Source organism: Canis lupus, chromosome 21 (assembly GCF_011100685.1).
Source record: "Canis lupus familiaris isolate Mischka breed German Shepherd chromosome 21, alternate assembly UU_Cfam_GSD_1.0, whole genome shotgun sequence".
NCBI classification, from domain to species: Eukaryota; Metazoa; Chordata; class Mammalia; order Carnivora; family Canidae; genus Canis; species Canis lupus.
In genome coordinates, this window is record NC_049242.1 from 35,528,927 (window position 1) to 35,556,780 (window position 27,854).

Consider the following 27,854-nt stretch of genomic DNA (forward strand, 5'->3'; position numbering starts at 1 on the left):
TTCCTCTCCTGAGAGTAGTTTGTTTAGCTTCTAAGTTTAGATACCTACAGTATATTATTAGTGGGTCACTCGTTACCAGTAGTAGAACAACTATTAGAAGGAATAAGGCAGAAATGAGAAGAGTATTAGGGTAGAATTCAGGAGAAAAATAATGGCATTATAACTTTATTGCCACAAATACGTTAACATTATAAAGTCATCAGAAAGCCTCTATTTCTTAGGAGATCGATGTTCATATGTAACTTTAAAGCAAGTCACTTTAGGTTCCAGAATTTCTTTTTATTCATCCGTTAAATAAGGAGCTGGATCACATGTCTAAACGTCCATCCAGCCTTAAATATTATAATTCTGTGTCATGTGTGATGTGTTATCTGATTGATGGTTTCTTAACTGTCAAGTAAAATATATTGCTCATAGTTTGATTTAAACTTTTTTCTTAAAGTTCTGAAACTTTATGTTAATTTTCTAATTGAATGGGTACTTGATGTAATTGTTACAAGTAAAAGTAGTTTACAAAGAACTCAGTTTTATATAATTAGTATTCTGATTATAATATGATGGGGTTCTGAGAGCTTGTTTTATGGGTATTTTAGAAGAAAATAGAATGCAGATATCAGAGGGACACTATAATAGAGCACAGAGAACAAGTATGAACATAGGTATTTTTACAAAAGTTTTAAAACATGCTGTAAGTCATACTATTATACTGTATTACTTGAGATGTTATATGATTTGGAAACAAATGTCGTAAATTAACAGACAATTCATGTCATATCTTATTCCGTATTAGTTTAAATTCACAAAATCCATATCTTGATATATTGAATAAGCACCTGTAATTAATGCAGATTAGTTTATCACAGAATTTGCATTTAACTAAGATAGTAAAATATAATGTAGCTATATGTACAGTTTTTTATGCTTTGAACTTAGCTTTTATAACAGGTGCATTGTTGTCTTTTAGAAAATTCTTATATGAAGATTTGAATTTAGAAAATAAGTTAAAGCAGAGAGTGATTATTATCAAATTTCCTTTAAATAGCAAAAGCCCGGGACACCTGGGTGGCTCAGTGGTTGAGTGTCTGCCTTTGGCCTCAGGGTCCTGGGATTGAGTCCTGCATCGGGCTCTCCATGGGAGCCTGTTTCTCCCTCTGCCTCTCTCTCTGTCTCTCATGAATGAGTAAATAAAATCTTAAAAAAAAGTAATAGGAAAAGCCCTTGCACTACAAATGTTTTAAAATTTAAAATCAGTTTGGAAAAGTTTAAAACTTTCAAAATCAATTTTTATAAATTTATTGAAGAGTTTTAAGAACATATTTTATGCTCCAACAGCAGAAACTATGTATTAATAAATTATTTTCCTGAATTTAATTTCCCAAATGTATTGTTTAGCAAATTCCCTGAATGACTTAGACTTAACTCTGCTGTGGTCCATTTTCAGTAGTAAAGATTCTAAATTAGCCATTTTCATTTCTTACCTAATAAGCAGAATCTTGCATATGAATCTGCTTATGTTTTTTTCTTATGTACTTGTTGGTCTTTATTCATGTTCATGTTGAATTTTTATGATTCTCTGAAGTATTTATGTATTCCTGGCCAGTCTTCTCAAATCTTTGGACGTAATTGTTTTCTTTGAGTATATTAACAAAAGAAGCGAAATTCCATTAAAAAGCTAAAACAAATCCTAGATATATGAAAGACACTTCTTTTGAGAAATTTGAACCTAGAGTATAATTTCACGCTGATGAAAAGGTAGGGTTAAGAAGACTGAACCATTTGGGGGAAGTTGTAGAGGGATACTAGTGGGAATGGAGTTGAGGATAATTGTATCTAAGAAAGTCTTTTATTTTTGTTAGTATATGGAGCTTGTATCATTTTCTGATTATAATGATTCACAGAGATGTTTTGTTAGAATGGTTTAACTGTTTAGGAATGCTAAACAGCAAGAGGAATGGGAAATGTGATATATTTAATGATGTACTTTAACTTCAGTTTTCACCCACATTAAAATGGAAACAGGAAATGATTTAATTCTTGAGAAGTTAAAAGTTGAAAAAATGGCTAAAAAGTTATAACTTGATGCATATCAAATTTGATGATAATGTCCTTACTCTTAATATCTCTTTGATTTACATATTCCTTCCTAAATTAAATATTGAAAATATACTGAATAAAAAAGTTCATGATCAGATTTTTTAAAAGTATGATTAAAATTTTTATATTTAATTTAGGAACTGAGCTTCTTGGCAATTAACTTCTGTAGTTAGCATTTTAGTTTTAAAGTGAACAAGTGAGATTTAAATTCTGAAAATTAATTTTTTTCTAAGGGATTCTTATGAGTACTAAGTTAGTTATAGCCATTCTCTAATTAGACTTACTGTCCATCATCAGTATTTTAATATTATTCAGGAAATAGAACATTTTTAAAGATTATTTATTTACTTATTCATGACAGAGAGAGAGGCAGAGACACAGGCAGAGGGAGAAGCAGGCTCCATGAAAGGAGCCCAATGTGGGACTCTATCCTGAGACACGAGATCACGCCCTGAGCTAAAGGCAGATGCTCAACCGCTGAGCCACCCAGGCGTCCCTAGAACATGTTAACTATTAAATTTTCAGCTTACCTATGTATATATTTTTAGTCATTTAATTACTTCCTGATACAACAATCTTTTAATGTAAACTTTCAGTTGAATAAATATTTATTTTGATGTTCAAGTTACTCCAGATTTGGCCAGTGAGAACCTTTTCAACTGGCTCCTGAGTCCTTCTGACATATCTCACCATTCTTGGAGTACTTCCTTACTTTCTGTGACAGTGCAGGATATTCTAAGCTATTGTACTTTTCCAACCCTAACACTAAGATCAGTCATTTTACAAAGACCTCTGAATCCTTTTGGTGGAGAATGGTATTCAGAATTATGATCTGGGGACTAGATGTATTTATTGTCACATGGGTATCCTTGCTTCTAGATCTTCTCAAAGGAGCTAGAAAATATGCACACTTACATATATAAATAAATCTGCACTTATTTCTATATCCTATTTCTCTCTCTATATGCATATATACAGTCAAATTATGAAAGCCCTTAATAGGCAGATTTTATATTTTTTGAATTAGAAGAGAAAATAGAAATGTATTCCATGGTTATACATATATTTACATATATCTATAATATGTTCTTATGACTATTATGTGTTTGTAATGTAAAACCATTAGAAACCCAGTTTGCAGACATATTTGCTAATTCCACAGACTTAATGGTCATAAGTTCTATATTTAATTGAAAAATATTTAATTTTGGTAAAATACACATAATAGGGCAGTCCCGGTGGCGCACCAGTTTAGCTCCTCCTGCAGCCTGGGGTGTGGTCATGGAGGACCCGGGATTGAGTCCCACGTGAGGCTTCCTGTATGGAGCCTCCTTCTCCCTCTGCCTGTGTCTCTGCCTCTTTCTCTCTCTCTGTGTGTATTTATGAATAAATAAAATCTTTAAAAAAAATACACATAACATAAAATTTACTTTCTTAACCAGTTTTAAATATACAGTTTGTTAGCATTAATTACATTTACATTGCTATGCTATTACCATCACCCATCCACAGAAATCTTTTCATCTTGTGAAACTGTACCCATTAGCAGTAACTCCCTGTTCCCATACCCTCCCATCTCCACGACCTCAACCTCTGGCAACTACCATTCTCTCTGATTTTGATTACTCTGGGTACCTCAAATAAGTGGAATCCTACAATATTTGGTTTTTTTTGTGACAAGATTATTTCACTTAGTATCTATTCCTCAAGGTTTATCCATATTGTAGTTTGTGTCAGTATTGCCATCCTATTTAAGGCTAAATAATATTCAATTTTATGTATGTATACATACAGACCCATGTACACTATACACACACACACACACACACACACCCCACCCTTGTATTTCCTTATATTTAATCTTCTATCTGTATAAATATTTGCTTCCATCTTTTGGCTGTTGGGAATAATGCTCCCGTGAACATGGGTGTACAGCTATCTATGAGTTCTGCTTTCATTTCTTTTGGTTATAAACCCAGAAGAGAAATTGCCAGATCAGTAGACAGTTTTAGCACTCAGAGCAGGTCATGTATTTGGAAAACTTGTAAGCTGAAATGATATAAGTTGAATTTTAGTTTGCAGCATAGTTATAGTCTTGACTAAGAACTCATGAAGTCTAGCTTTTTGTGGAAATAACCCAAATGTCACATTGAGTCAACTCAGTTATTTTATGTGTGGGGTTTTGCACAGTGTATTAATCGAGAAATGCTCTAATTACTTAACGTAAAATAGCAGTGCTCTAATTACTAATACAAAATACTTCTATAAAATATACATTATCGTAGAATGTAATATTTCATTTTTAATACAAAATGATTTCTTCTCATTATCATCATTTCTATTTAGAGAACTTCCTTTAGCCATTCTTCTAGGGTAGATCCGCTAGCAACAAATATTTTAGTTTTCCGTCATCTGAAAATGTCTTTATTTCCCCTTCATTCCTGAAGGATATTTTCACTGACTATAGAATTCTAGGCTGACAATTCTTTTCTTTCAGCTCTTGGTAAATATTATGGAAAATATCTACCTTTGTGATATTTGATGAGAAATCTGCTACATTTGAATTGTTTTTGTCATTATAGATAAGCTGTTATTTCTGTTTTTAAAAGCTTTCTCTTTGTCTTAAGTTTTCAAGGATTTGTCTAGATTATGATATGTCTTGGCATGAATTGCTTTGTATTTAATCTGTTTGGGATTCATTCAGCTTTCTGAATATCTGGGTATATGCCTCTTGCCAAATTTGGGGTTTTCAGCCATTATTTCTTCAATTATTTTTTCACATCCACCCTCTTTCTCCTTTCCTTCCAGGACTTAGTTGACAAGAATGTTAGTTAGGTCTTTTGTTATAGTCCTACAAATATTGAGAGTAATTTTTTTTGTCTTTTTTTTCTTTATTCATATAAAGATTTCTGTTTTTTTTTATTTTCAGATCATTGATTCCCTTGTCATCTTCATTTTACTATTGAGCTCCTATGAGTTTTAATTTTAGTTATTTTATCTGCTATTGTTGAGACTTTGTTTTTTCATTTGTTTCATGTTCATGTTGAACATTTTTATGACAGCTGCTTTGAAATACTTGTCAGAGGGGCACCTAGGTGGCTCAGGAGTTGAGCATCTGCCTTTCACTCAGGTCGTGGTCCTGGAGTCCTGGGATCGAGTCCCACAGCAGGCTTCCTGAAGGGAGCCCACTTCTCCCTCGGCCTGTGTCTCTGTCTCTGTCTCTCTGTGTGTCTCTCATGAATGAATGAATGAATGCATAAATCTGTAAAAAAAAAAAGTCCTTGTCAGATCATTCCAACATTTGTGTCATCTTGGTGTTGGCATCTGTTGATTGTCTTTTTTTCATTCAAGTTGAAATTATCCTGGTTTTTGGTGTGACAAGTGACTTCGTTTTATTCTGGATGTTTTGGGTACTGTATTATGAAACTCTGAATCTTACTTAAACGTCTGTTTTAACAGATCTCATCTGACACCATGCCAACAAGAGAAAGAGCGTGCTCCTTCATTACTGAGAGGTGGGGGTGGAAGTCCAGGTTCCTCCTCCCACCTTTATTTACAGCCTGGGGTGGGAGTGGTACCTTGTTACTCCTGGATGAGGACGAAGTTCAGGTTTCCTTTAAACTTCTGTGGATACCTGCTTTGCTGGAATGGGAAGAAGGACTATTTCTCCCATGAGGGCTCTCCTGATAGAGAAGTGAGGAGGTGCTTCTTATCACTGGGATGTAATGAAAGAAAGTCCCATTGCCCACTTGGTCTTTAATGCCACTCTAGTGGAAGAGTATGGGACTGCTTGTTTTAGCCAGATGAGAGTGGAAATCTCTTGGACCTTGATGATGGGAGTGGAAATCTCTTGGACCTTGATGATGGGAGTGGAAGCAGAGCAAGTTATTTATTTATTTTCTACCCCTGTAATATTTGGCCATAGTATGATTAATGTCTAAAAGTTTCCTGTTTTGTGAGGCTGTCCCTTTTCTGATCCTTTAGCTAGAGAAGGACAGTCTTGTCTTGGGGCATTTTCATTTTCAGTCTGTGCCATTCAGACCAGGATGTATTAGGCAAAAAGAAAAACAGGGAATTAACCACCATCTCTTTCATTCTTTGGGTCCTGAGGTCCCTAGCCAGTCCGCTTCCTCTTCACCTGTCAGTGTTTTCTTATTTTTGTTTAATGCATAGTGCTTGTAGTTGTATTTAACAGATGGAATAGGGAAAAGTGTCACCACTTGCTCTTATCCCAGAAATGGAAGTATTAGATATTTTAATATGTAGAATGTTATGTGTGGCTTTAAGACTATAATCAACATTGATTTTTTTTTTAAACTACTACCTAAATGAATACTATTTTGTTTTTAATTTCCTTTTAAGAGGCTTCCACCCTTCCTTCTGGCCTTTATTTTTCCAGAAATATATTACTTGAAGTAGAAGAATCTTAGTAGTAGAAGTTTATCATCATAAGTCTTCTGTATTTTAGATATCCTTAGTTCCTTTAACTATTTTCCTGTGTAGTACCTATACATTGCCCACAGTCTGCATATTGTCTGTTTATGGTACCTGACCTTGACTGTGCTGGTTTTTATTGTTTGTTAATGTGTAGACACAGCAGTCTGTTGGTTGTACACACTGAGTGTAGTTCTTCAACTCTCCCTAGATATCTTTTCCATGTGTATTGTTACCTAGGCAAATTGCTTTTGTTTTCTAATTGTGCTCTTTGATTGAGGGATAGGTATTTTGTCTCTTTTGTTTGAGAGGGTAGGAATAGGCTAAAACTTTAAACATTTTACTTAATATATTGACTAAATTTGCTGACTGTATTTCGTATGATTTGCATATAAATTATAAAAACAAGTACACGTGCAGTGCTAAATATTTGGAAATTCCAGAAAGCATAAAGGGAAAAAACACCTCTAGCTCTTACCCTCAAAGACAATTCTATTAATACTCTGATATGATTCTTTTATTCTGAAAATTTTCCTTCCTTCTCCTTCCCAATATAGACTCTTAAAAATGCTATTATATTTCATGTTTGAAGGTTAGCATTGCTTCTTAGCAATATATATTGGATATTTTCCCTTATCTGCATATCTCATATGTTACTTTTATTTTTTTATTTTTATTTTTTTTAAAGATTATATTTATTTATTCACAAGAGACACACACACAGAAAGAAAGAGGCAGAGACACAGGCAGAGGGGAGAAGCAGGCTCCACGCAGGGAGCCCGACGTGGGACCTGATCCCGGGTCCCCAGGATCAGGCCCTGGGCCGAAGGCGGCACTAAACCACTGAGCCACCCGGGCTGCCCCTCATACGTTACTTTTAAAGACTGCTTGGTATTCCACTGCATGTTATTTATTATAATTTTCTTATAAATTATTTCTTTTTTGGTTAGACAGCTTTTGATAGGTTCTTTTTACATTTATAGTAATGTTCTACTGAGTGTCCTTTTATATTCACATCTGTACATGCGTTGACTATACCCTTGGATGAATTTTTAAAGGTAGAATTGGTGGATTATCACCTAGGTCTAGTTTATTTTTTGAAAGAAAATTGGTTTTATTTCAATTTAAATTTTTTGTTTCGGGGCACCTGGGTAGCTCAGTGTCTGCCTTTGGCTCAGGACGTGATCTTGGGATCAAATTCCGCATCAGATTCCCCGCAGGGAGCCTGCTTCTCCCTCTGCCTGTGTCTCTGTGCCTCTCTCTGTCTCTCATAAATAAATAAAATCTTAAAAAATTAAAATTTTGTTTTGGCCATATCTATTGAGATAGGTTTGAAATTGGTCCTTTTTAAATTTTTTATTTATTTATTTATTTACTTATGATAGTCACAGAGAGAGAGAGAGAGAGGCAGACACAGGCAGAGGGAGAAGCAGGCTCCATGCACCGGGAGCCCGACGTGGGATTCGATCCCGGGTCTCCAGGATCGTGCCCTGGGCCAAAAGCAGGCGCCAGACCGCTGCGCCACCCAGGGATCCCTGGTCCTTTTTATTGTAGTAACTATTCCTTAGATTTTTCTTTAAATTTGATCATCTTTTTTCATGGCTTTGTCTATATAATTACTTAAAATGTTAAATATAACAGAACCAAAGATAGATAAGGTGTGCTTTTCTAAGTCAAGATATTTTGTGCCTTTTGTATTTGTTGATTTATCAATCTCATACTATCAAAAATAAGATGTGGGGTGCCTAGATGGTTCAGTTGGTTAAGCATCTGCCTCTTCATTTTGGCTCAGGTCAGGGTCTTAGGGTCATGAGAATGAGCATGGAGCCTGCCTAAGATTCTCTCTCCTTCCCCTCCCACTTGTGGGCGTGTGCACTGTCAAAATAAATAAAATATTTTTAACAAATAAGCAAGATGTGCATTGTTTGTAGTAAATTAAACTCTAAGTCATCTGTGTTTTGTTCCCATTTTGATTTCATTTATTATGAAGAATAAGACACAAAAACAATATGTTAAGTACAGTTTAAAGAATAATAATAAAATACTCAGGCATCTTTTACAGAATATAAAACATTACTGGTACCACAGAAATTTTGTATAACTCCCTCCTCAATTGTGTCCCTGCCTCTACCACCATTCTAAATTTTTGATAACTATGTTTTTCTTTTTTTTTCACCACATGCTGTGTCAGTAAACAATAAGATGACTAGTTTATATGTTTTTGAGCTTTATATAAATTTTGTGGCTTTTAGTCTGGCTAATATTTTGCTGTGACTTGGCTCTTTCATTTTATATTTTTGAGAGACATTCATGATGATGTACCCAATAGCATTTCATTTATTTTCACTGTTAGTCTTCCATTTTGTGAATAGACTACAGTTTATCATTGAAGGACACTTAGGATATTTACAGTTCTGTGCTATTTTGAGAAATGGTACTATAAACATTTCTGTACATATCTCTTGTTCCTTGAGACAAGAGTTTCTTTAGGAGATAGATGATGGCTGACTGGCTGGCTGGGTGGCCAGATAGATAGATAGATAGTGATGAATTGATGGAATGTAGTGATGAATTGATGGAATGTAGGATAAATACATTTTCAGATTTATAAGTAATGGCAAAACTGTTTTCCTAAAGGGTTATATCATTTTACATCCCCTCTAACCGTGAGTTAGAGTTATTGGTTTATAGCCTTATTCACTTACTAATAATATTGTACATTCAAAAAATTTCTTTGTGAGCTCATTCTTTTCTTACAATCTCCTGTTCATGTCTTTGGCCATTTTTCTATTCGATTGTCTTCATAGTTTTATGGAATTTATTATCGTTCTGGGATACTGGTTTTTGTTACGTTTGTTGTAAATGTCTTCCCAATTTGTTTATTTTTTCACCCTTTTAATTTTTAAAATCAACAAGTCCATAATCTTAAATTTTGTGTGTGTGTGTGGTTTTTTTTTTTTTTTTTTTTTTTTTGCATACCTAAAGCTTTTCTTTCCTATCCTAAGATTTAAAAAACCACATTACATTTTAAAGGATGTGTCATGAGGCTCCTGGGCAGCTCAGTCAGTTAAGCATCCAACTTTTGATTTCAGCACAGGTCATGATCTCAGGGTCCTGAGATCAAGCCCTGTGTCAAGCTCGATGCTGGGTGTGGAGCCTGCTTGGGATTCTCTCTTTCTCTTTAACCCTCTGCCCCACTCTGGACCCCGTACCCCCCATAAAGAAGGAAGGGAGGGGAAAGAAAGAAGAGAGGGAAGGAGGGATTAATTTATAGATATGGGCTTTTAATTTCTTATTTGGGCTTTTAATTCACTTAGATTTTTTTTAATGTATGATATGAAGTATGCATCAAATTTCTGTGGGTTCCTTTGTATCCCAAGATCATTTACTAAAAAGTTTAATCACGTTTCTATATATATATCTGGCTCTGTTTTGGAGGTAACATGCTGCACCAATGTCACTATCCTAATTCCTATAGTTTCTTACTAATTTTTAGTATCTGGTAGGATAAGTTCCTCAACCTTATTGTTCAGGAGTGTCTTGTCTATTCTTGTAACTTTGCACATTCATATAGATTTCAGATTTAGTCCCTCTTACACCTCTAGTAAACACACACATACACAAAGTTGGAATTTTGATTGGAATTACTTTGAACCTATAGAAAAAGTTGACTTCTTTATAATACTGAGTCTTCCGCTTGATAAACTTAATCCATGTTTTATTAATCTTACCCTTTCTTTAGATCTTGTTCATTTCTTACAAAGAGATTTGGTTACATCTATTCCTGAGTACTTTGTATTTTAGGATGCTATTGTAAATTATATTTTTATTGGATTTTAAATTTATTTCTGATACTTTTTTTAATGACATAGAAACTTTTATAAGCTTTTATTGATAGTAATAATTTATATGTAAATTCTTTGGGTTCTCTAGATAGACAATCATGGCATCTATGTATAAGGACCATATTCTTTCTTTCTAATCCATTTAGGTTGTTTTTCATTTTCTTGCTTATTGTACTGTCCCTCCAGTACAATGTTAATCAGAAGTAGTGACTAGTGTGCATCCTTGTTTTCTTCCTAAAGTAAAAGCTTTTAGCATTTCATCATTAAATATATTTGCTATAAAATTTTATAGATGCACTTCATCAAGGGAATTCTCCTTCTGTCTTGTTATGCACTATCATGAAAGGATGTCCAAGAAAAGATTTAATTTTATTCAAATGGCTTTTTTGGTATTGTATGTATTGACATGATTTTTTCTCCATCTGTTACTGTGTGGCATATATATATATTTAGATTTTATTTATTTATTCATGAGAGGCACAGAGAGAGAAAGAAAGAGAGAGAGAGAGAGGCAGAGACACAGACAGAGGGAGAAGCAGGCTCCATGCAGGGAGCCTGATGTGGGACTCAATCCCGGGACTCTAGGATCACACCCTGGGCTGAAGGCAGGCGCTAAACCACTTTGCCACCCAGGGATCAATCCCCTGTGATATTTCCACTGTTAAATGAACCTAGTTATGATATATTAAGTTTTAATACATTGTAAGATTTAATTTCCTAAAACTTTGCTTCAGACTTCTTGCAGTTTTCGTGAGTGATACGGTTTATAATTTTTCTGTCTTCTATTATTAGTCTTTTTAAAGTTTACTATCTTACTAGCCTCATATAATTGAGGGAGCAGTTCTCATTTTTTTTTTAAGATTTTATTTATTTATTCATGAGAGACAGAGAGAGAGAGAGAGAGAGAGGTGCAGAGACACAGGCAGAGGGAGAAGGAGGCTCCATGCCGGGAGCCCGATGTGGGACTCGGTCCCGGGACTCCAGGATCGCGCCCTGGGCCAAAGGCAGGTGCGCCAAACCGCTGAGCCACCCAGGGATCCCCTCTCATTTTCTTTAAAAGTTGAATTATCTTTGAGTATTTGGGAAATCATCCAGGTCTGGAATTTTGTTGATGTTATTAGGAGATTCTTAACTACTGATTCCATTTGTTTAAGAGCTTTAGGATTGTTGAGATTTTCTTTATTTCTGGAAGTTTATCCATTTTATTATGTTTTCAGATATGTTGATTTGCAGATTTTTTTCTACTATTCTATTCATTACTTTATCGCTCTGTTGTCCTTTGATACATGAAAGTTTTAAATTTTGATGAAGTCCAGTTTATTTTTGTTGTTGTTGTCTGCTTTTGGTATCCTGGCCAAGAAATCGTTGCCAACTCCAAAGTCATGAAACTTTTCTTTTGTTTTAAGAGTTTTATAGTTTCAGCTCTTACACTTAGTTCTTTGATCCATTTTGAGTTAATTTTTGTAGTTTTTATATTCATTTCTTTTTATATTTCACTCCTTTGTTAAAGAGAAAATAACTCTGGAACCAAAGTGTAAACATTGAGTAAAAATTGTACTGCCCAGGAGGGAACCAGATCCAGTACAGGAGGTGGGGAGTGAGAATAAGACTCAAGGCTCAGAAGAGCAAATATGGCAGGTTTTTTAAACCCCAAATCCATGAATAGTCTCTATTCCATATTAGATAAGCAAAGTCTCTCCATGCCTCTGATTTGCTGGCAATATATGAGCTGTTTAGCATTGTGTATTTATTGAGTTTATGGTGGTTTTTTCAGAAAATTGTTTTCATGGTAGACATAATTACGGTGCCACATGATTATGGCACTACAGTAGTTGTTTAGTAGAAATTAGGTAAGCATTATGGTCATCAGCCTAGATAGCCAGATCAGAATTCATTACCTTCTCTCTAGGATCACTTTTCTTCCTGCCTATAATAGATTTTTTTTTTTTGAGAGGTTACTGTGAAATATAATTCTGCATATTGTAAATAGACTAAAGAGGATATATCTTGTCTTTCTTCAGGTCTTTCAATAAAGTTCTAAAAGTATATGACTCCTCAAGCTTTGATAGCCTTTCCAAGCCTCAGGGGTCTATGAGTTGATCTGCCTCAAGCAAGTGATTCTCACTTGAAGTCTCTCATGTAGTTGCAGTCAAATGGTCACTGGGATTTTAGCCTGCAGAAAACATTCTTGAATGGGAAAAAAGCATGGATTCCTGGCAAAGGAACTGGTGAAGAAGGAAGAGAATACTTTTTTTTTTAAGTTTCTTTAACTGTGATCTACTGGTCACAAAAATCTCTGCTTTTGCATTCTTGAAAGACACTTTTACTGTATATAGCATTCTGGGATAGCAGGTTTTTGGTCCCCCCCGCCCCCCCTCGAACATTAAAGGTATGCTTAAGTTCTGGTTTCCATTTCTCTGGTTGAGAAATCAGCTGTCAATCTAATTATTGTTTATTTGAAGATAATCTGTCATTTTTCTGGCTGTATCTAAACTATTTTTGTTTATTTTGCTTGGCATTTTGTTGGTTTCCTCAATCTGATTGTTCTTGTAAGTTCTTAGCCATTATCTGTTTAAATATTCCCTCTACTTCCATTCTCTCTCTTCTCTTGGATGTTAATTAGATTTTCTTACTATATCCTTCATGTCTCTTAATACCCTAATGTTTTACATCTCTATGTCAGTAAAAGTTTAGGAAATTTTAGTTCTATTGTAGAGGTCATTAATTCTTTTTTCAGATATTTTAAATATACTGTTAACCTTTGTGTTTTTAATTTGTTATATTCTTTTCTAGGAATCTTATTCAGTACTTTTAAAAGCCTGCTAATTGCTAACATTTACTTAAAATTTCAAAGCTCTCATTTCTTGGAGCATATTAAACAATCTTTCATGATGTGACTGGTAGTTTCAATATTAAAACTTTTATGTGTGCCATCTGCTGTATTTTGGTCTTTGCTGTCACTTATGGTGCCTTTTTCCTTATGTAATTAGCGATTAAAAAAACAATTTTGAGCCATTTTTTTAGAATTATGAAAATAATTTTCAGGGAAATTGAGCTTTGAAATATAAGTGGGTTCTCCAGAAAAAAAAATGTGACTGTTTCTGTTATGTACTTGGGAAACTACTGTCTTAGAACCATTTTCAATGTAATTCATGGCTTGGGATTTTTCGTACCATTTAGTGTGAATTGGAACTGCAAATCCATTTGAAGGCTAACTTGTGACTACACATTCTCAGGAGTACCCCATTTCACATTCTACTTCTATTCAGCTTCAAGGTTTAAAATATGCAGCCCTCTCTTAGTCTCTACGAGAGAGAGAAGAGTAGTATACTACTACTAAATAGGACTTATTATTTATTAAATTAAGCTTTTATTTTCAGGTAATTGTAGACTCATTTGTAGACAATTAAGATAACTGTATTCTTTGCTCTATTTTCCCCACTGGTAGCATCTTCTAAAACTATAGTTTTCTTCCTTTCCCTGTGATATTGTTGAAGACGGCAATTGCTGGGTTGAATGGTAGTTGCGTCATTAGTTTTTAAGAAATTACCAAACTGTTTTCTAGTGTAGCTGTACCATTTTACATTCCCATCAGGAAAAGTATGAGAGATCCAGTTTTTCTACATCCTTGTCAGCATTTGATATTGTCACTATTTTTAATTTTAGCCATTCTGATAAGTATGTGGTAATATCTCATTATGATTTTAATTTGCATTTCCCTAATGGCTAGTGATATGGTCATTGACCATCTTGTGCTTATTTGTCATCTGCTTATGCTCTTTGAAATGTCTCATGATTTTTGCTTAGGTTCTAATTAGGGTTTTTTTATTTTTGTTTTGGTTCTAATTAGGTTTTTTTGTTTTGATTGTGTGTGTGTGTGTGTGTGTGTGTGTGTGTGGTGCACAGAGTCCTTTATAGTCTAGGTACTAGATCTTTGTCAGTTATGTTGTTTGAAATATTTCTTCCTGGTCTTTAGCTTGTCTTTCATCCTTGTAGAGTCTTTGTAAAATAGACTCAATTTTGGTGACATTTAGTTTATCAAATTTTCCTTTTATAGGTCATGCTTTTGATGTCGTCTAAGAACTCTGCCTAGCTTTAGTTCTGGAATATTTTCTCCTGTTCCCCCCCCCCCAAAAAAAAAAGTTTTATAGTTTTATATTTTTCATTTAAGTTTATGATCCATATTTGCATATAAACTAGTGTATACTCTAGTTATATAATGAGCCTTGAAATAGAGTAGATTGAGTTCTCCCACTTTGTTCTTTTGGCTACTTTAGTTTCGTTGCCTTTCCGCAAAAATTTTAGAATAATCTTGTTTATATCTTCAAAAACTCTTACTGGCATTTTGATAGGACTTGCTTTGAAGCTGTATCTGTTTGGGAAGAAATGAAATTTTTAGTATGTTGAATCTTCCAATTTAAGAAGACATTATATTTATTTATATTCCGATTCTCTGTTATCCACAGTGAGCAGAGAGTACACTCTAATAGCACTTCAATGCTTTTAAATTTAAGTTTATTTTGTGGCCCAGAATGTGGTCTGTCTTGGTATGTGTTCCATGCACATCTGAAGAGAAAGTATATTCTGTCTTTGTTGGTTGGAATGTTTTATAAATGTTGATTAGATCTTGTTGGTCGATGGTATTATTTTTTTCTATGTCTTTATTGATTTTCTGTGTAATTGTTCTAGCAACTGTTAAGAGAGAGGTGTTGAAATCTAAGTATAATTGTAGATTAACTTAATTCTCTTAGTTTTATCAGTTTTGACTTTGCACATTTGCTGCTCTGTTTAGTTCATACACATTTAGGATTGCTATGTCTTCTTTGTGGATAGACCCTTTTATCATATAATGTTTGTGTCTCTAATAATTATCTTTGTTCTGTAGTCTATAAGATACTAATTTTTAAAATTAACTCTTGCTCTCAATTAATGATTGCATGATTTATTTTTTTCTATCCTACTTTCATGGAAAGTATTTTATATGAAATATATTTAAGTATTTAAAAATATTTTATAGATCGTATATTTGACTTATATTACATATATGTGTATATCTATATATGTGTGTAGTGGTAGTGAATTTTTTGAGATAGCATGTTGGGTTGTTTGTTTTAATCCACTCTGGCAGTATCTATCTTTTAGTTGATGTATTTAGATAATTTATATTTAATGTAATGATTAATATGTTAGCACTTAAGTCAGCAATTTTATTTTGTGTTTCCTGTTTGTTCTCTGGGTTTCATTTTTCTGTTGTCTTTTACTTGCATTCCTGTGCATTTGCTTGAACATTTTTTTAAAATTCCATCTTATCTATAGTGATTTTGATTGTATCCTTCATGATAGTTTTTTTAGTGATTCCTCTGGGTATTACCTTATATATACCAACTTAACGCAGCCTACTGGTGTCATCATTTTATCAGTTCAGTTGAAATACAGAATCCTCACTCTTTTATGTCCCTTTACCTTCCCTTGTTACAATATAATGGTGTCAGATATTTACTCTATACATCTGTAACCATATCAAGCAGTCTTTTCACTTTAACGTCAACTGTTAAACTTGTTTGTTTGTTTGTTTAGTTTATTTATTTATTTATTTATTTATTTATTTATTTATTTATGATAGACAGAGAGAGAGAGAGAGGCACAGAGGGAGAAGCAGGCTCCACGCCGGGAACCCAACATGGGACCCGATCCCGGGACCTCAGGGTCATGCCCTGGGCCAAAGGCAGGTGCTGAACCGCTGAGCCTACTGAGGGATCCCCTAACTGTTAAACTTTTAATAAAAACTTAAGAGAAGGAAAGCGTACTGTAGCTAGCCTTATTTTGCATGCTGTCACCTTTCTTCCTTCCTGATGTTCTAAGGTTTTTTTTCTTTGATCATTTCCTTTTTGTTTAGAGAATTTCCTTTGTCCATTCCTTTAGAGTAGTTTTACTGGAGACAAATTCTTTTAGTTTTCCTTTATTTAAGAATGTCTTGAATTCTGATTGACTACTGAAACAATTTATGGGTCATTCTTGAGGGACATGTTTTTCATTTTAGGATTCTGGGCTAACCGTTATTTTCTATTAACACCTGAAAAATATTGTGCAACTTCCTTCTAGCCTTTATGGTTTCTGTTCCACTTTTTGGGTTTCTTGTTTGTGGGTATGTTATTTTTTTCCTCTTTGTGTTTCTCTCTCTCTCTTTTTTCTTCCTAATTTAAGTAGAATTGACACACAATGTTACTTTAGTTCCAGGTGTACAACATAGTGATTTTGACAAGTTTATTTTTTTTTAATTAATTAATTAATTAACTTATTTATTTATTTATTTATTCATAGACACAGAGAGAGAGAGGCAGAGGGAGAAATAGGCTCCATGCAAGGAGCCCAATGTGGGACTCGATCCCGGGTCTCCAGGATCACACCCCAGGCTGCAGGTGGCGCCAAACCGCTGCGCCACCAGGGCTGCCCAACAAGTTTATACATTATGCTACATCACCAGAAGTGTGGCTACTGTCTGTCCCCATACATTGCTTTTATAATACCATTGACTGTATTCCTTATGCTGTGCTCTGTATTCCTGTGATTTACTCATTCTGTAACTGGAGGCCTGTATCTTCCACTCCCCTTCACCCATTTTTGCCTACTCTCCCATCTCTGTCAGCCATCAGTTTGTTCCCTGTATTTTTAGGTCGGATTCTGCTTTTTGCTTATTTTTATTTTTGTAAGTTTCCACTTTGTCTTTCTTAGCCTTACTTATTGCACTGAGCATAATACCCTCTAGGTTGCATGTTATCTCAAATGATGCAATTTCTTTATTTACCCAAAGAAAACAGAACACTAATTTGAAAAGATATGTGCATCCTTATGTTTATTGCCGCATTATATACAATAGGCAAGGTGTAGAAGTAACCTAAGAGCCCATCAGAAGATGCATGGATAAGGAAGATGGGTGTGTTTGTGTGTGTGTGTATGTGTGTGTACATAGGAGTATTATGCAACCATAAAAAAGATGAAATCTGAGTCTCATTTTTTTTATAGTTTCTATTGTTATGTCTTCAAGTTTATTTATTTTTAAAGATTTTACTTATTTGAGAGAGTGAGAGCGAGAGAGCATGAACTGGGGAAGAAGCAGAGGCAAACTGCCTGCTGAGCAGAAGCTGTATTGCCCTTTCCCCCTGGTCTTGAAAATCATGTTGTATATCCCAGGTGCCCTGTCTTCAAGTTTTTTTTTTTTTTTTGAGGTCGTCAAGTTTATTAATCTTTTATTCAGTGTACCTAATCTGTTAATCCTATCCATTATATAGTCATTTTAGATTGTACTTTCCTTCCTTAGAAATTTAGTGGATCTTTTTAATACTTTCCATGTTTTTTTTTTTTTTTAACATCCTCATCTGCCTTCTTTCTTTTCTAAAGATTTTAAGTAATCTGTACACCCAATGTGGGGCTTGAACTCAAGAACCCAGAGATCAAGAGTCACATGCTTTACTGACTGAGCCAGCCAGGGGTTCCCCTTATCTACCTTCTTGAGATACAGAATATGGTTGTAAAATTTTTATATCATTGTCTGCTAATTCTATCATCTATATCGTTTCTGGGTTGGCTTTCATTGATTTTTTTTTCTTCTTATTACGGGTTATAGTTTCCTGCTTTTTTTTTACATGCCTATTTATGTTTGATTGGGTAGCAGACATTGTGAATTATACTTTGAGCCTATAAATGTTCTTGAACTTTGTTCTTGAATGCAGTTAATTGTGAACAGTTTGGTCTTTTTGAGGCTTGCTTTTAAGCTTTGTAAGATTGGGCTAGAGTAGCCTTTAGACTAGGCCTAATTTGGTCCCACTACCGAGACAGTACTCCTTGAGTACTCTTGTCTGATGCCTTGTATATTGCAGTTTTTAAATTCTGGCTGGTGGGCACTGAAACAAGCTATGAGGATTCTTTCCTGTGGCTCAAGGGGTTGTTCACATGCACTTACTGATGAGTGCTCAGCCAAAATACTCAAGGAGGGCCCCACTGTAGACCTCTGGAGCTTGCCTTTTGCACAGCTTTCTTTTCTTCAGTATTTTGCTCTATAAATGTTAGCTGAATTGGCCCCTTTGAACTCCCACCGCATTTTTTTCAACTCAGGAAATTGCTGGACTCTAGCTGGATTCTCCCTCCCTGCACTGTAATCTGGAAGGTTAGCTCATCATGTTTGTTTTTTACCTTCACAATGGTCACTGTCCTACATTGCTTGTTGTTTAATACTGTCGAAAATTACCTTTTCATATACTTTGTGTAGTTTTTTAGTTTTAAGTTGGGGAGGGTAAATATTGTCTGTTATTTCATCTTGGCTCATAGGAGAAGTTTCTTGGACATAGACAATAGACAAGTAAATTATAAAGAAATATGTCAAGTGGCTAAAGTACTGTGGGGAAACTTGAAGCAAGGAAGGGTGACGTAAACTGTAAGTGGATTGTAACTTAACAAGGATGATAAGAAAAAGACCAGATTGAGAAATCGACTAGTCTGATCATCTTTTGCTGTATAAAACCCTGCCCAACTTAGTGACTTTTGCTTATGGAGTTGTAATTTAGGAAAGACTGAGCTGGGACAGCTCATTACTGTTCTGCTAGGCATCAGCTGGGCAGCTGAAAGGTTAGGGACTGGAATTATCTGAATGTTTCCTCACATGTATGGTGGTTGATGGTGGTTGCCAGCTGGGATCTTATTTGGGCTGTGGCTAGAACATCTATGCATGACCTTTCTATGTGGCTGCTTGGCTCCCACACAACTTAGTAGCCATGGTCCAAGGGCAAGTGTCTGAGAGAGAGCCAGGCAGAAGCTGTATTGCCCATTCCACCTGGGCCTTGAAAGTCATGTTGTGTTTCACAGGCAGTCACTAAGGCTGACCCATAATTAAGGGGACTGAAGTTAGACTCCATTCTTGCTAGAAAGCATGTCAGAGAATCTGTGGACATATTTTGAAGCCACCACAATGATATTTGAGCAAAGGAAGTAAGGACATCCATGGGAAGAACATTCCAGTTAGAGTGGACAGAAATGTAAAGACTCAGGTTGGTGGATACCTCCTGACTTAGATTTGTTTATGGTTGAGTTCCCACTGTAAAGTGGCAGCTCTTTGAGGGCAAGGGTTTTATTTACTGTTATTTTCTGAGCGCCTACTGGTTGACACATATTAGCAGTTCGGTTCTTATTTGTGGAAGAGATAGCCTTTTGGCACCATGTATTAAAAGCCCTAAAAATGAGTATATAACCTTTGCTTTAGTAATTCTTTCTTTGGGAAATTATCTTTAGGGAAGAAAATGTACAGATAAGTAAAGCTGTAGTGGAAATTTGAAAGTGTCTAAATGCCTATTAAAAGCAGATTAAATAAATTATGGTTTTCTATGTAATGGAACACTGTAGTTTTTATTTTTATTTTATTTTTTTAAAGATTTTATTTATTTATTCATGAGAGAGAATGGCAGAGGCACAGGCACAGGCAGAGGGAGGAGAAGCAGGCTCCTTGCAGGGAGCCTGATGTGGGACTCGATCCCAGAACTCCGGGATCACACCCTGATCCCACCCTCAACTGCTGAGCCACCCAGGTGTCCCAACACTAGTTTTTTTTTTTTTTTTTTTAAGATTTTATTTATTTATTCATGAGAGACACACAGAGAGATAGGCAGACACAGGCAGAGGGAGAAGCAGGCTCCATGCAGGGAGCCCAGCCCGGGTCTCCTGGCTGAAGGTGGCACTAAGCCACTGAGCCACCCGGGCTGCCCCCATCACTAGTTTTAAGCTAAATGTTTTGACATAGAAAGATGACTGAATATCGAGGGACAAGGAGCAGAATTCAAATGATGGTGTACAGAATGATCTTATTTGGTTAATAATTAACAATCTGTATAATAAATATATGCATGGAATGGATAAGGATCTGATAGGATGTATATCAAATTGTTAATAATTGCTATAGGGGTTATTTTAGAGTTACTTGTTAAAAATTACTACTATTGTAATAGAAATATGTTTCTATTGTAAAAGCAAATAAGAATAGAATAGTATCCAAGTTACTGTGAGTAATAAAAAGCACGTTTTGAAATAATACATTGGCCTGTCTTTTTATTAATTAAGGAAGGTGGGGAAAACAAGATTCATAGAGAAAAAGTGTGAAATGGTGTAAAACCAAGATTTTTCAGATTATCTCTTGATTATAGGTTATCTTTATTTCCTTTTGCGTATTTCTGTATTTCTATTTTTTCTTTTTAAGATTTTATTTATTTATTCATGACAGAGAGAGAGAGAGAGAGAGAGGCAGACACAGGCAGAGGGAGAGGGAGAGAAGCAGGCTCCATGCAGGGAACCTGACGTGGGACTTGATCCCGGGTCTCCAGGATCATGTCCTGGGCCAAAGGCGGCGCTAAACCGTTGGGCCACTGGGGCTGCCCTCTGTATTTCCTTCTTTGGAAAAATAAGCTTGTCTCATAATAAGGAAAAGATTTACATTGAAAGAAAATAGCTGGTAGTGTTAAGCAGCCCTGCTTGATTGATTACTTATCATGTGAGAAATCCAGATTTACAAACCAGCTAATTCAGGGATCTCTAGGTTTCCCTGCAAAGTTCCTTTAATGGACTCAAAATATTATGTGACTTAGGAAAAAAGAAAGGTATATTGTCTGATATGATTTATATGTAGAATCTAAAAAAAAAAAAAAAAGAACTCATGGAAACAGATTGGTGGTTGCAAAAGGAAGAGGGTAGAGGAAATAGGTGAAGGTGATCAAAATTCACAGACATCCAGTTGTAAGATAAATAAGTTCTGGGGATGCCATGTGTGGTGTGGTGACTATAGTAGCAATACTGCACTGTATATATGAAAGTTGCTAAGAGAGTAGATCTTAAAAGTTGTCATCACTAGGAGAAAACATTGTCACAGTGTGAAATAATAGATGTTAACTAAATTTATTGGGTAATCATTTTGCAATATATATACACATATCAAATCTTTATGTTGTACACTTTAAATTATTACCATGTTAGATGTTAATTATATCTCAGTAAAACTGGAAAAATATTATATGGCTCAGAACATTTGATTTGCAGATAGTTCTAAAGCTACCACTCCTTTAAAATGTGGTTGGTCTTTTTTTCCATGCTAATATTAATGTTTATCACTATAGCACAGGTTTTCAGTAACCTTACAAGAGTAAATGAGGCTTAAGGTAAAAATTACAAATGTAATTTATAAATAAGATCCTAGGTGGTGTACTACTTAATACATATTTTGTTGCAAAAATGTTTTTAGCTAAATTGTTCTTATTTCAAGTAGTTGTAATTCATTTTGTTCTTATATACCATAGGATGTGTTTTGGAGATGCAGACAAAATATCTTTGATGAAATGAAGAAGAAATTTTTACAGGTAGACTGCTGATGTAATTGCTTTAGTATGATAATCAGCAGAACAAATAACAGCATGTTAGTATTTTTATTTAATAACAAGGCATGTTTTAAGTTTTATGCTTGTTTGACTTACTTGAATTTCTACTTGATTTGAATAAGACGAAAGTCACCTTAAATGAATATATATGTCTAGATAGTCACTTGTTTTCAACATGTAAATAAGGGAGAAATCATAAAAATGCTATAGAATCCTTTATTTTGACTTTTGGGTTGGTGGTTTACTTTTTATACAGATATAGTTCATTTTCTGAAGTGTAAATGGTGCAAGAATGAAATCATTTAATAGTTTATAGAGTCAAAGCCCAGAAATCTTATTTGAATAATTAAATAAAACTATTACTTTTCCAGCGGCCTGAATGCACTGTAACCTAAACTTTCTTGTGATGATGAAGCATCCCATTCCAACCTTTACTTAATACCTCATTTTCCTCAGGTCCTTTCAACTCCAGTTCTTTCTTCAAGGTGGTTCCTTGAGTCTCTTGCCTTCTCTAAGTGATCTGTGGCAAAAGACCACTTAGGAAGAGGTCATATAACATTGTGGAGTTTTCTTGGGGGGGAGAGGGGATGGCCATAGGGGAGGAATAGAATGGCATGGAGGGAGGACCTTAAAAATGTCCTCCATTTAAAAATGTTTTTTTAATGTAAGTTAGGACCCCCATCACTGCCCCAGTTATTGTCGCTTGTTCAATTGAAAATGCAAATCTTTTTTTTTTTTTTTGAAAATGCAAATCTGAGTGAGGCTGATACATTTAACAAATTTCAATCAGCAAAAATATTCATACCCTCTAGTTCTCTTTTTTAATCTATGGCAATATTAACCGTGGATGTCCAGAAGGGTAATGTACTGAGGCCTGTCTTCTTAGCTTGTAGCAGCTCCTGCACCAAAAAGCAGAAAAAACGGGTTTTGTGCATATGTGTAAGTTTGCAACCATAATATTATTCTTTGTAATAATATTGAAAAGAAAGAAGTCTTAAGGGAAAATGAGTTGACTGTTACATTTAGAGGTAAAATCCCTTTGTAATGTTTTAAAATTCTTTATATATTTTTTCTTAGAAAAATCTGAATCTTGGTAACTTTGAATTTTGGTTGATATTGTTTTCTACATACTAATAATATTCTGAATATATGCCACCAATTATACACCTTCCTTTTAAATAAGAAACACCTAGGAAGGGTTTTTTATGAAACAAAAATTACGGTGTTAATTTCAGAGAACTTCGATTTGAACTTAGATCTCTTTAGGAAGGCCAGGAAAAGGAGATGACATGACTTAAGAGGTGAACGAACATACCTTCAAGCAGGCTGTGAGATTCCACAGAATTATCTCATGTCGACCTCTACAGGATGTCCCTAGCAGCAAAACTTTCTTTGGAAGAAAATGTTTAGTGTTTTTATCCCAATATATTTTATCTTTTGTAAATAAGACTGTGGTTTATTTATTTATTTTTTACTCTGTTCTTTCAAGGATTCTTCAGACTTTGTTAGGAAATCTAGCTTTGTTTCTTCAGTGAGCATAGACAGGTATGGACAGAACACTCTCCTAGTGTTCTTGTAACTGCTGTTGATGTGCCCCTTATTCTCACAAGTATAATATTGCCATGAGTTGTCCATAAAATAAATAGCTTTAATTTTATACTTTATACCTGTTTTGTAACTGGCTAGATTTTTTGTGTCGGGAACTTTGTGCCCTTCTAATAGCTCACCTAAGATAGATTAAATATTTTCCCAAGTGGATCATGCTAATTTAGACTTCTCTAAAACTTTGCATTTATTTTCTCTTATCTGTTTTCTCTTACTCATCATAAAACTTTTAACTCAAAAATTGTGCTGTCTTCCCTATGATATATCCTCTGATGGCTTACCTTAATGTTGGGTGTCTTATTTAAATGGATACCCTCCCTCCTGCTACCAACACTACCATCACTACATCCTAATGCTTGGGTGTGTTTTGATGTGTGTAAGTGTATTTTTGCTATCTATTGCTGTGGAACAGCCTACCCCTTAGTGGCAGGGAACAACTAGTTTATTTGTTCATAATTCAGTGGGATGGGATTTGGGCAAAGGCTTAGCTGGCCAGTTTTTCTCCTTCTTGTGGCATCACTGGGGATCTTACTTGGCTGCATTTAGCTGGTGGCTGGCTTTGGATAGAATGTCTGAGAAGACTTTTCTCCATATTAGATACTCCATTGCACCACTAAGTGGCTATTTTCTCTCTGTGTGGATTGTTAGGGCTTCTTTGTAGCATGTGGTCCCAGGGTAGGTGGGTTTTTTTTTTTAATTTTATTTTTTTTTTAAATTATAAGATGGAATCTTCCAAGGGGTATGAAAATAGAAGCTGCTGATTTTTTAAGGTTGTGCCCCAAGTCACAGTGTCACTTCTGTTAAATTCTGTTGGTCCTAGCTGGTCAATAGGCCAGTCCAGATTCATGTGAAAAGGCAAAAGAAAATGGATGGCAAAAAATTTGTAGCCATTTTTCATTTACCTCAAGGTGATTGCTTTTTCCTTTGGGCATAAGTGGGATCGACCAGGGTCAGAGCTCCAAAGAAAAGAAGAAAGATAGCTACCCTATTTTTCTAATTCTAAGAAACATCTTTTGATTTGTAAATGCTCTATAAATCTGCATGTTTAATATAACATTGTAGAGTCCAGCCTGAGTCAGTAAAATGGAACTGATAGAATAAATTATTATTAATCTGTAATAAAATACTATCCAGCTGTTAAAAATGGTAAGTTAGAAAATGTTTGACAGGAAAAGATTACATGATATATTTATAAGTAAAGAAAGAAATTACAAAACAGCATGTATATTCTAACCCAGTGTGTGTGTTCAGGAATGTGCATGTATATGTACGCATTCGGACAAAATATTTGGAAGGATGTGCTCCAAAATGTTAATATTATCTGTCTGTTATGGGATTACAGATGACTTCCCTGTTTGCCTCTATACTCGTCCTATTAAAAAAGGGAGCAAAGTTATTTATGTGCAGTACACAGAAAAGAAAGCTATTTTCATTCAAAAGAATAAAAGGCACACATGAGACTAAATTTTGTGTTTGCTATAGTACATTTAGTCTTCAGATGAGATTTCTTTGGGGATAATTTCCCCACATGTTTGGGTGGAAAGAGTGGAGGTCCAAGAGTGCCTATGCCTTGTGCTGATATATTTTAAAGAAAGCTTATAATGTTGTTACATCACCATTCTAGTGTATACTGATGTATTCTGAAGTAAATCACACTTTGGATTCTGAATTCTTTGGTAGGTTCATCTTCCTTGGACTATCAGTTCCAGCATATCTGAGATTTTAAAATCTGGCCCTATGGTATTTTATACCTGGAAAACTTGAATCTACTTCTGAAGTTTACTATTAAAACTATGAAAGTGGATCTTTGTATTTGAAATTTATTTTGAATTGTTCATTATTTTACTGTAAACCAGAGTTTTAAAAGGTCCAGTTTAAAAAATAAAAATAAATAAAAGGTCCAGTTTATGTTTCTCAGTTTGGGATTAAAAGGTGTGAAAAAATTAATTACATGTGTAAATATAATACCTTAAGTTTATAGGTGAAGGCTTTTTTTCTCTTTTCTGAGAAACATATTAGTAATGCTCTTACTATCCTGTTTATTTTATGGAAATGTATTTCTATTTTATAGAAATGTATTATCCTTTTCATTCTTAAATGGATTATTATTTTTAATTAAATATTTTTATTTGTCTGAAATATGCTAGCCAGTCTGTTTTAAATATTATACATCTTTTGTAGAAATTTATTTCTGTTCTAAACTACTTGGATTAACCTTAATTTGAATAATATCTTGCAAATCCAAAGTTGTGTATAGCAGAAACAAATTACAATTGTATTACTCCACCAAACGAAAAAACCTTGTGGCTATTCTGTCTTCAGCACTAGTCAATGATAACTATTATTTAAAAATGGGTAATATAGAAGCAACAAAAGGGGAAAAAAAGCAATAAAGGTTGGCCTTGATATTGTTGTAAAAGAGAAGGAAAGAAATAAATTATTGTATACAGCAGCAGTTTGTGCAGTTCATACTTCTGTAAGCCTATTATGGGGATGGTGATACATACCCCAAATAAGCAACTGCTGCACTTGATTTTGAGGGAAAGCAAGAGATTTAAATAATCAGATTTGCATGTTATTCTGGATGGAAGGAAGACAAGATTAGAAAAAGTTAAACTCATGAAGCCATGGCCATAATCTCGTGTAAGATTTTGATTGCTGTCGGCAGGAATGAAGAGAAAGGGGGTGGCTCAAGATATATTCAGAAGGTGGAATTGATAGAATTTTGGTGATTGTGTGAGGTGTAGAAGAGGAAGGAGATGAGGAAGATGCTCAGAACTCTAGTTTCAGCAGTCAGTGGATGATGATGCCATTCATGGAGTTTGGCATTATAGGAGGAGGGAAGGAACTTGCACTCAGGTATCTGATGCAGCCTTCTACCTCTGTGGAAGTTGAAAAGAAAAGCAGTGTCCTTCAACAGCTTGAAGGGAAGGGCAGAGCCTTCCTGAGAAAGTCTCCTTTGAAGACTTTTTGTCTTAATAATTACTGAGTTATATGTTAGATGGAAAAGTTGGAAGGAGAATTTGTGACCCTAACTTTCTTCTACATTGGTAATTGAAAAGTTTTTTTCCCTTGCCTTTCCTTACCTCCCTCTGCTGGCTGATCTGTTTAAATAAGCTTGTCAGCTCCCAACGCGTTGATAAACGGGGCTCTTAGACATCTGGCCTCTAGGAACAGTAGCATAAAGATCAGAAGGGTGGTTACCTGTGTCCCTTCGTTAGGGATTTTGCAAGTTGAGATGATCCTCATAGTTTCCTTTCTGTTTTTTTTTTTTTTTTTTTTTTTTTTCAGGAAACCCAGAAATGCTTGATTTGACTGTGCTAGTGTGGTAATAACACATTTTTAAGGATGAGATTTTACTATTTTTCAACTGAAAATTACTTGAGTATACGGTCTTCATGGCTTGTTGACTGTTGTACAGTCTTAAAAGGCGAAAGCAAATGTCCACAAGAATGACTCTTGATTCTTAAATATGCTGCAGTTTTTCCAAAACAAATCTATATATATATGTGTGTGTATGTGTGTGTGTGTGTGTGTGTGTGTGTGTGTGTATATATATATATATATATATATGGAACTTTCTTATGTTTGACATATCCATTATGGCATATTTCAGACATAACAAAACAGTAAACTAGCTAGGAGAAAATATTTTGTGGGATATTTTTACATTTAATAAGAGAAAATGTGGCTAATTATAATTGTTTTTTAAAATATAAATAATATTTGTTTGTTTTAATTTCAGATAGAAAATGCTGCTGAAGAACCTAGAGTTTTATGTATAATACAAGATACTACTAATTCAAAGACAGTAAATGAACGGATCACTTTAAATTTACCAGCTTCTACTCCACTCAGGAAGCTCTTTGAAGATGTGGCCAACAAAGTAGGCTACATAAATGGAACCTTTGATTTAGTGTGGGGAAATGGAATCAATGCTGCTGATATGGTAAACCCTAGACATAAAGCCTGTTCTTTTATTTATTTTTATTTTTTTTTATTTAAAAATTTTTTTATTTTATTTATTTATGATAAGCACACAGTGAGAGAGAGAGAGAGGCAGAGACATAGGCAGAGGGAGAAGCAGCTCCATGCACCGGGAGCCCGATGTGGGATTCGATCCCGGGTCTCCAGGATCGCGCCCTGGGCCAAAGGCAGGCGCCAAACCGCTGCGCCACCCAGGGATCCCCAAGCCTGTTCTTTTAAACTGCTAATAATATCACAGTCATTATTGTTGTTGTTATTAATGAGTATATTAAATCATGGAATCTTTTTTAATATCATAAGCAAAACTATAGGGATGCCTGGGTGGCTCAGCGGTTGAGTGTCTTTGCTTTGGCTCAGGGTGTGATCGCATGGTCCCAGGATTGAGTCCCACATCGGGCTCCCTACATGGAGCCTGCTTTTCCTTCTGCCTGTGTCTGCCTCTCTCTCTGTGTCTCTCATGAATGGATAAAATCTTTTTTAA

At 34.9% G+C, this 27,854-nt stretch overlaps 1 protein-coding gene across 3 annotated transcripts in view; it reads left to right on the forward strand.

The window, feature by feature from the left end:
- Positions 1-27,854, forward strand: part of USP47 (ubiquitin specific peptidase 47) — a 117,839-nt gene that overhangs the window by 16,909 nt on the left and 73,076 nt on the right. For 2 of the 3 annotated variants that reach the window (XM_038569050.1, XM_038569052.1), the window contains exons 2-3: positions 21,704-21,763; positions 27,132-27,335. In XM_038569050.1, coding sequence (XP_038424978.1) covers positions 21,704-21,763; positions 27,132-27,335 — 264 coding nt within the window. The remainder of the gene's footprint in view (positions 1-21,703; positions 21,764-27,131; positions 27,336-27,854) is intronic. The other variant, XM_038569051.1, reaches the window with a different exon arrangement.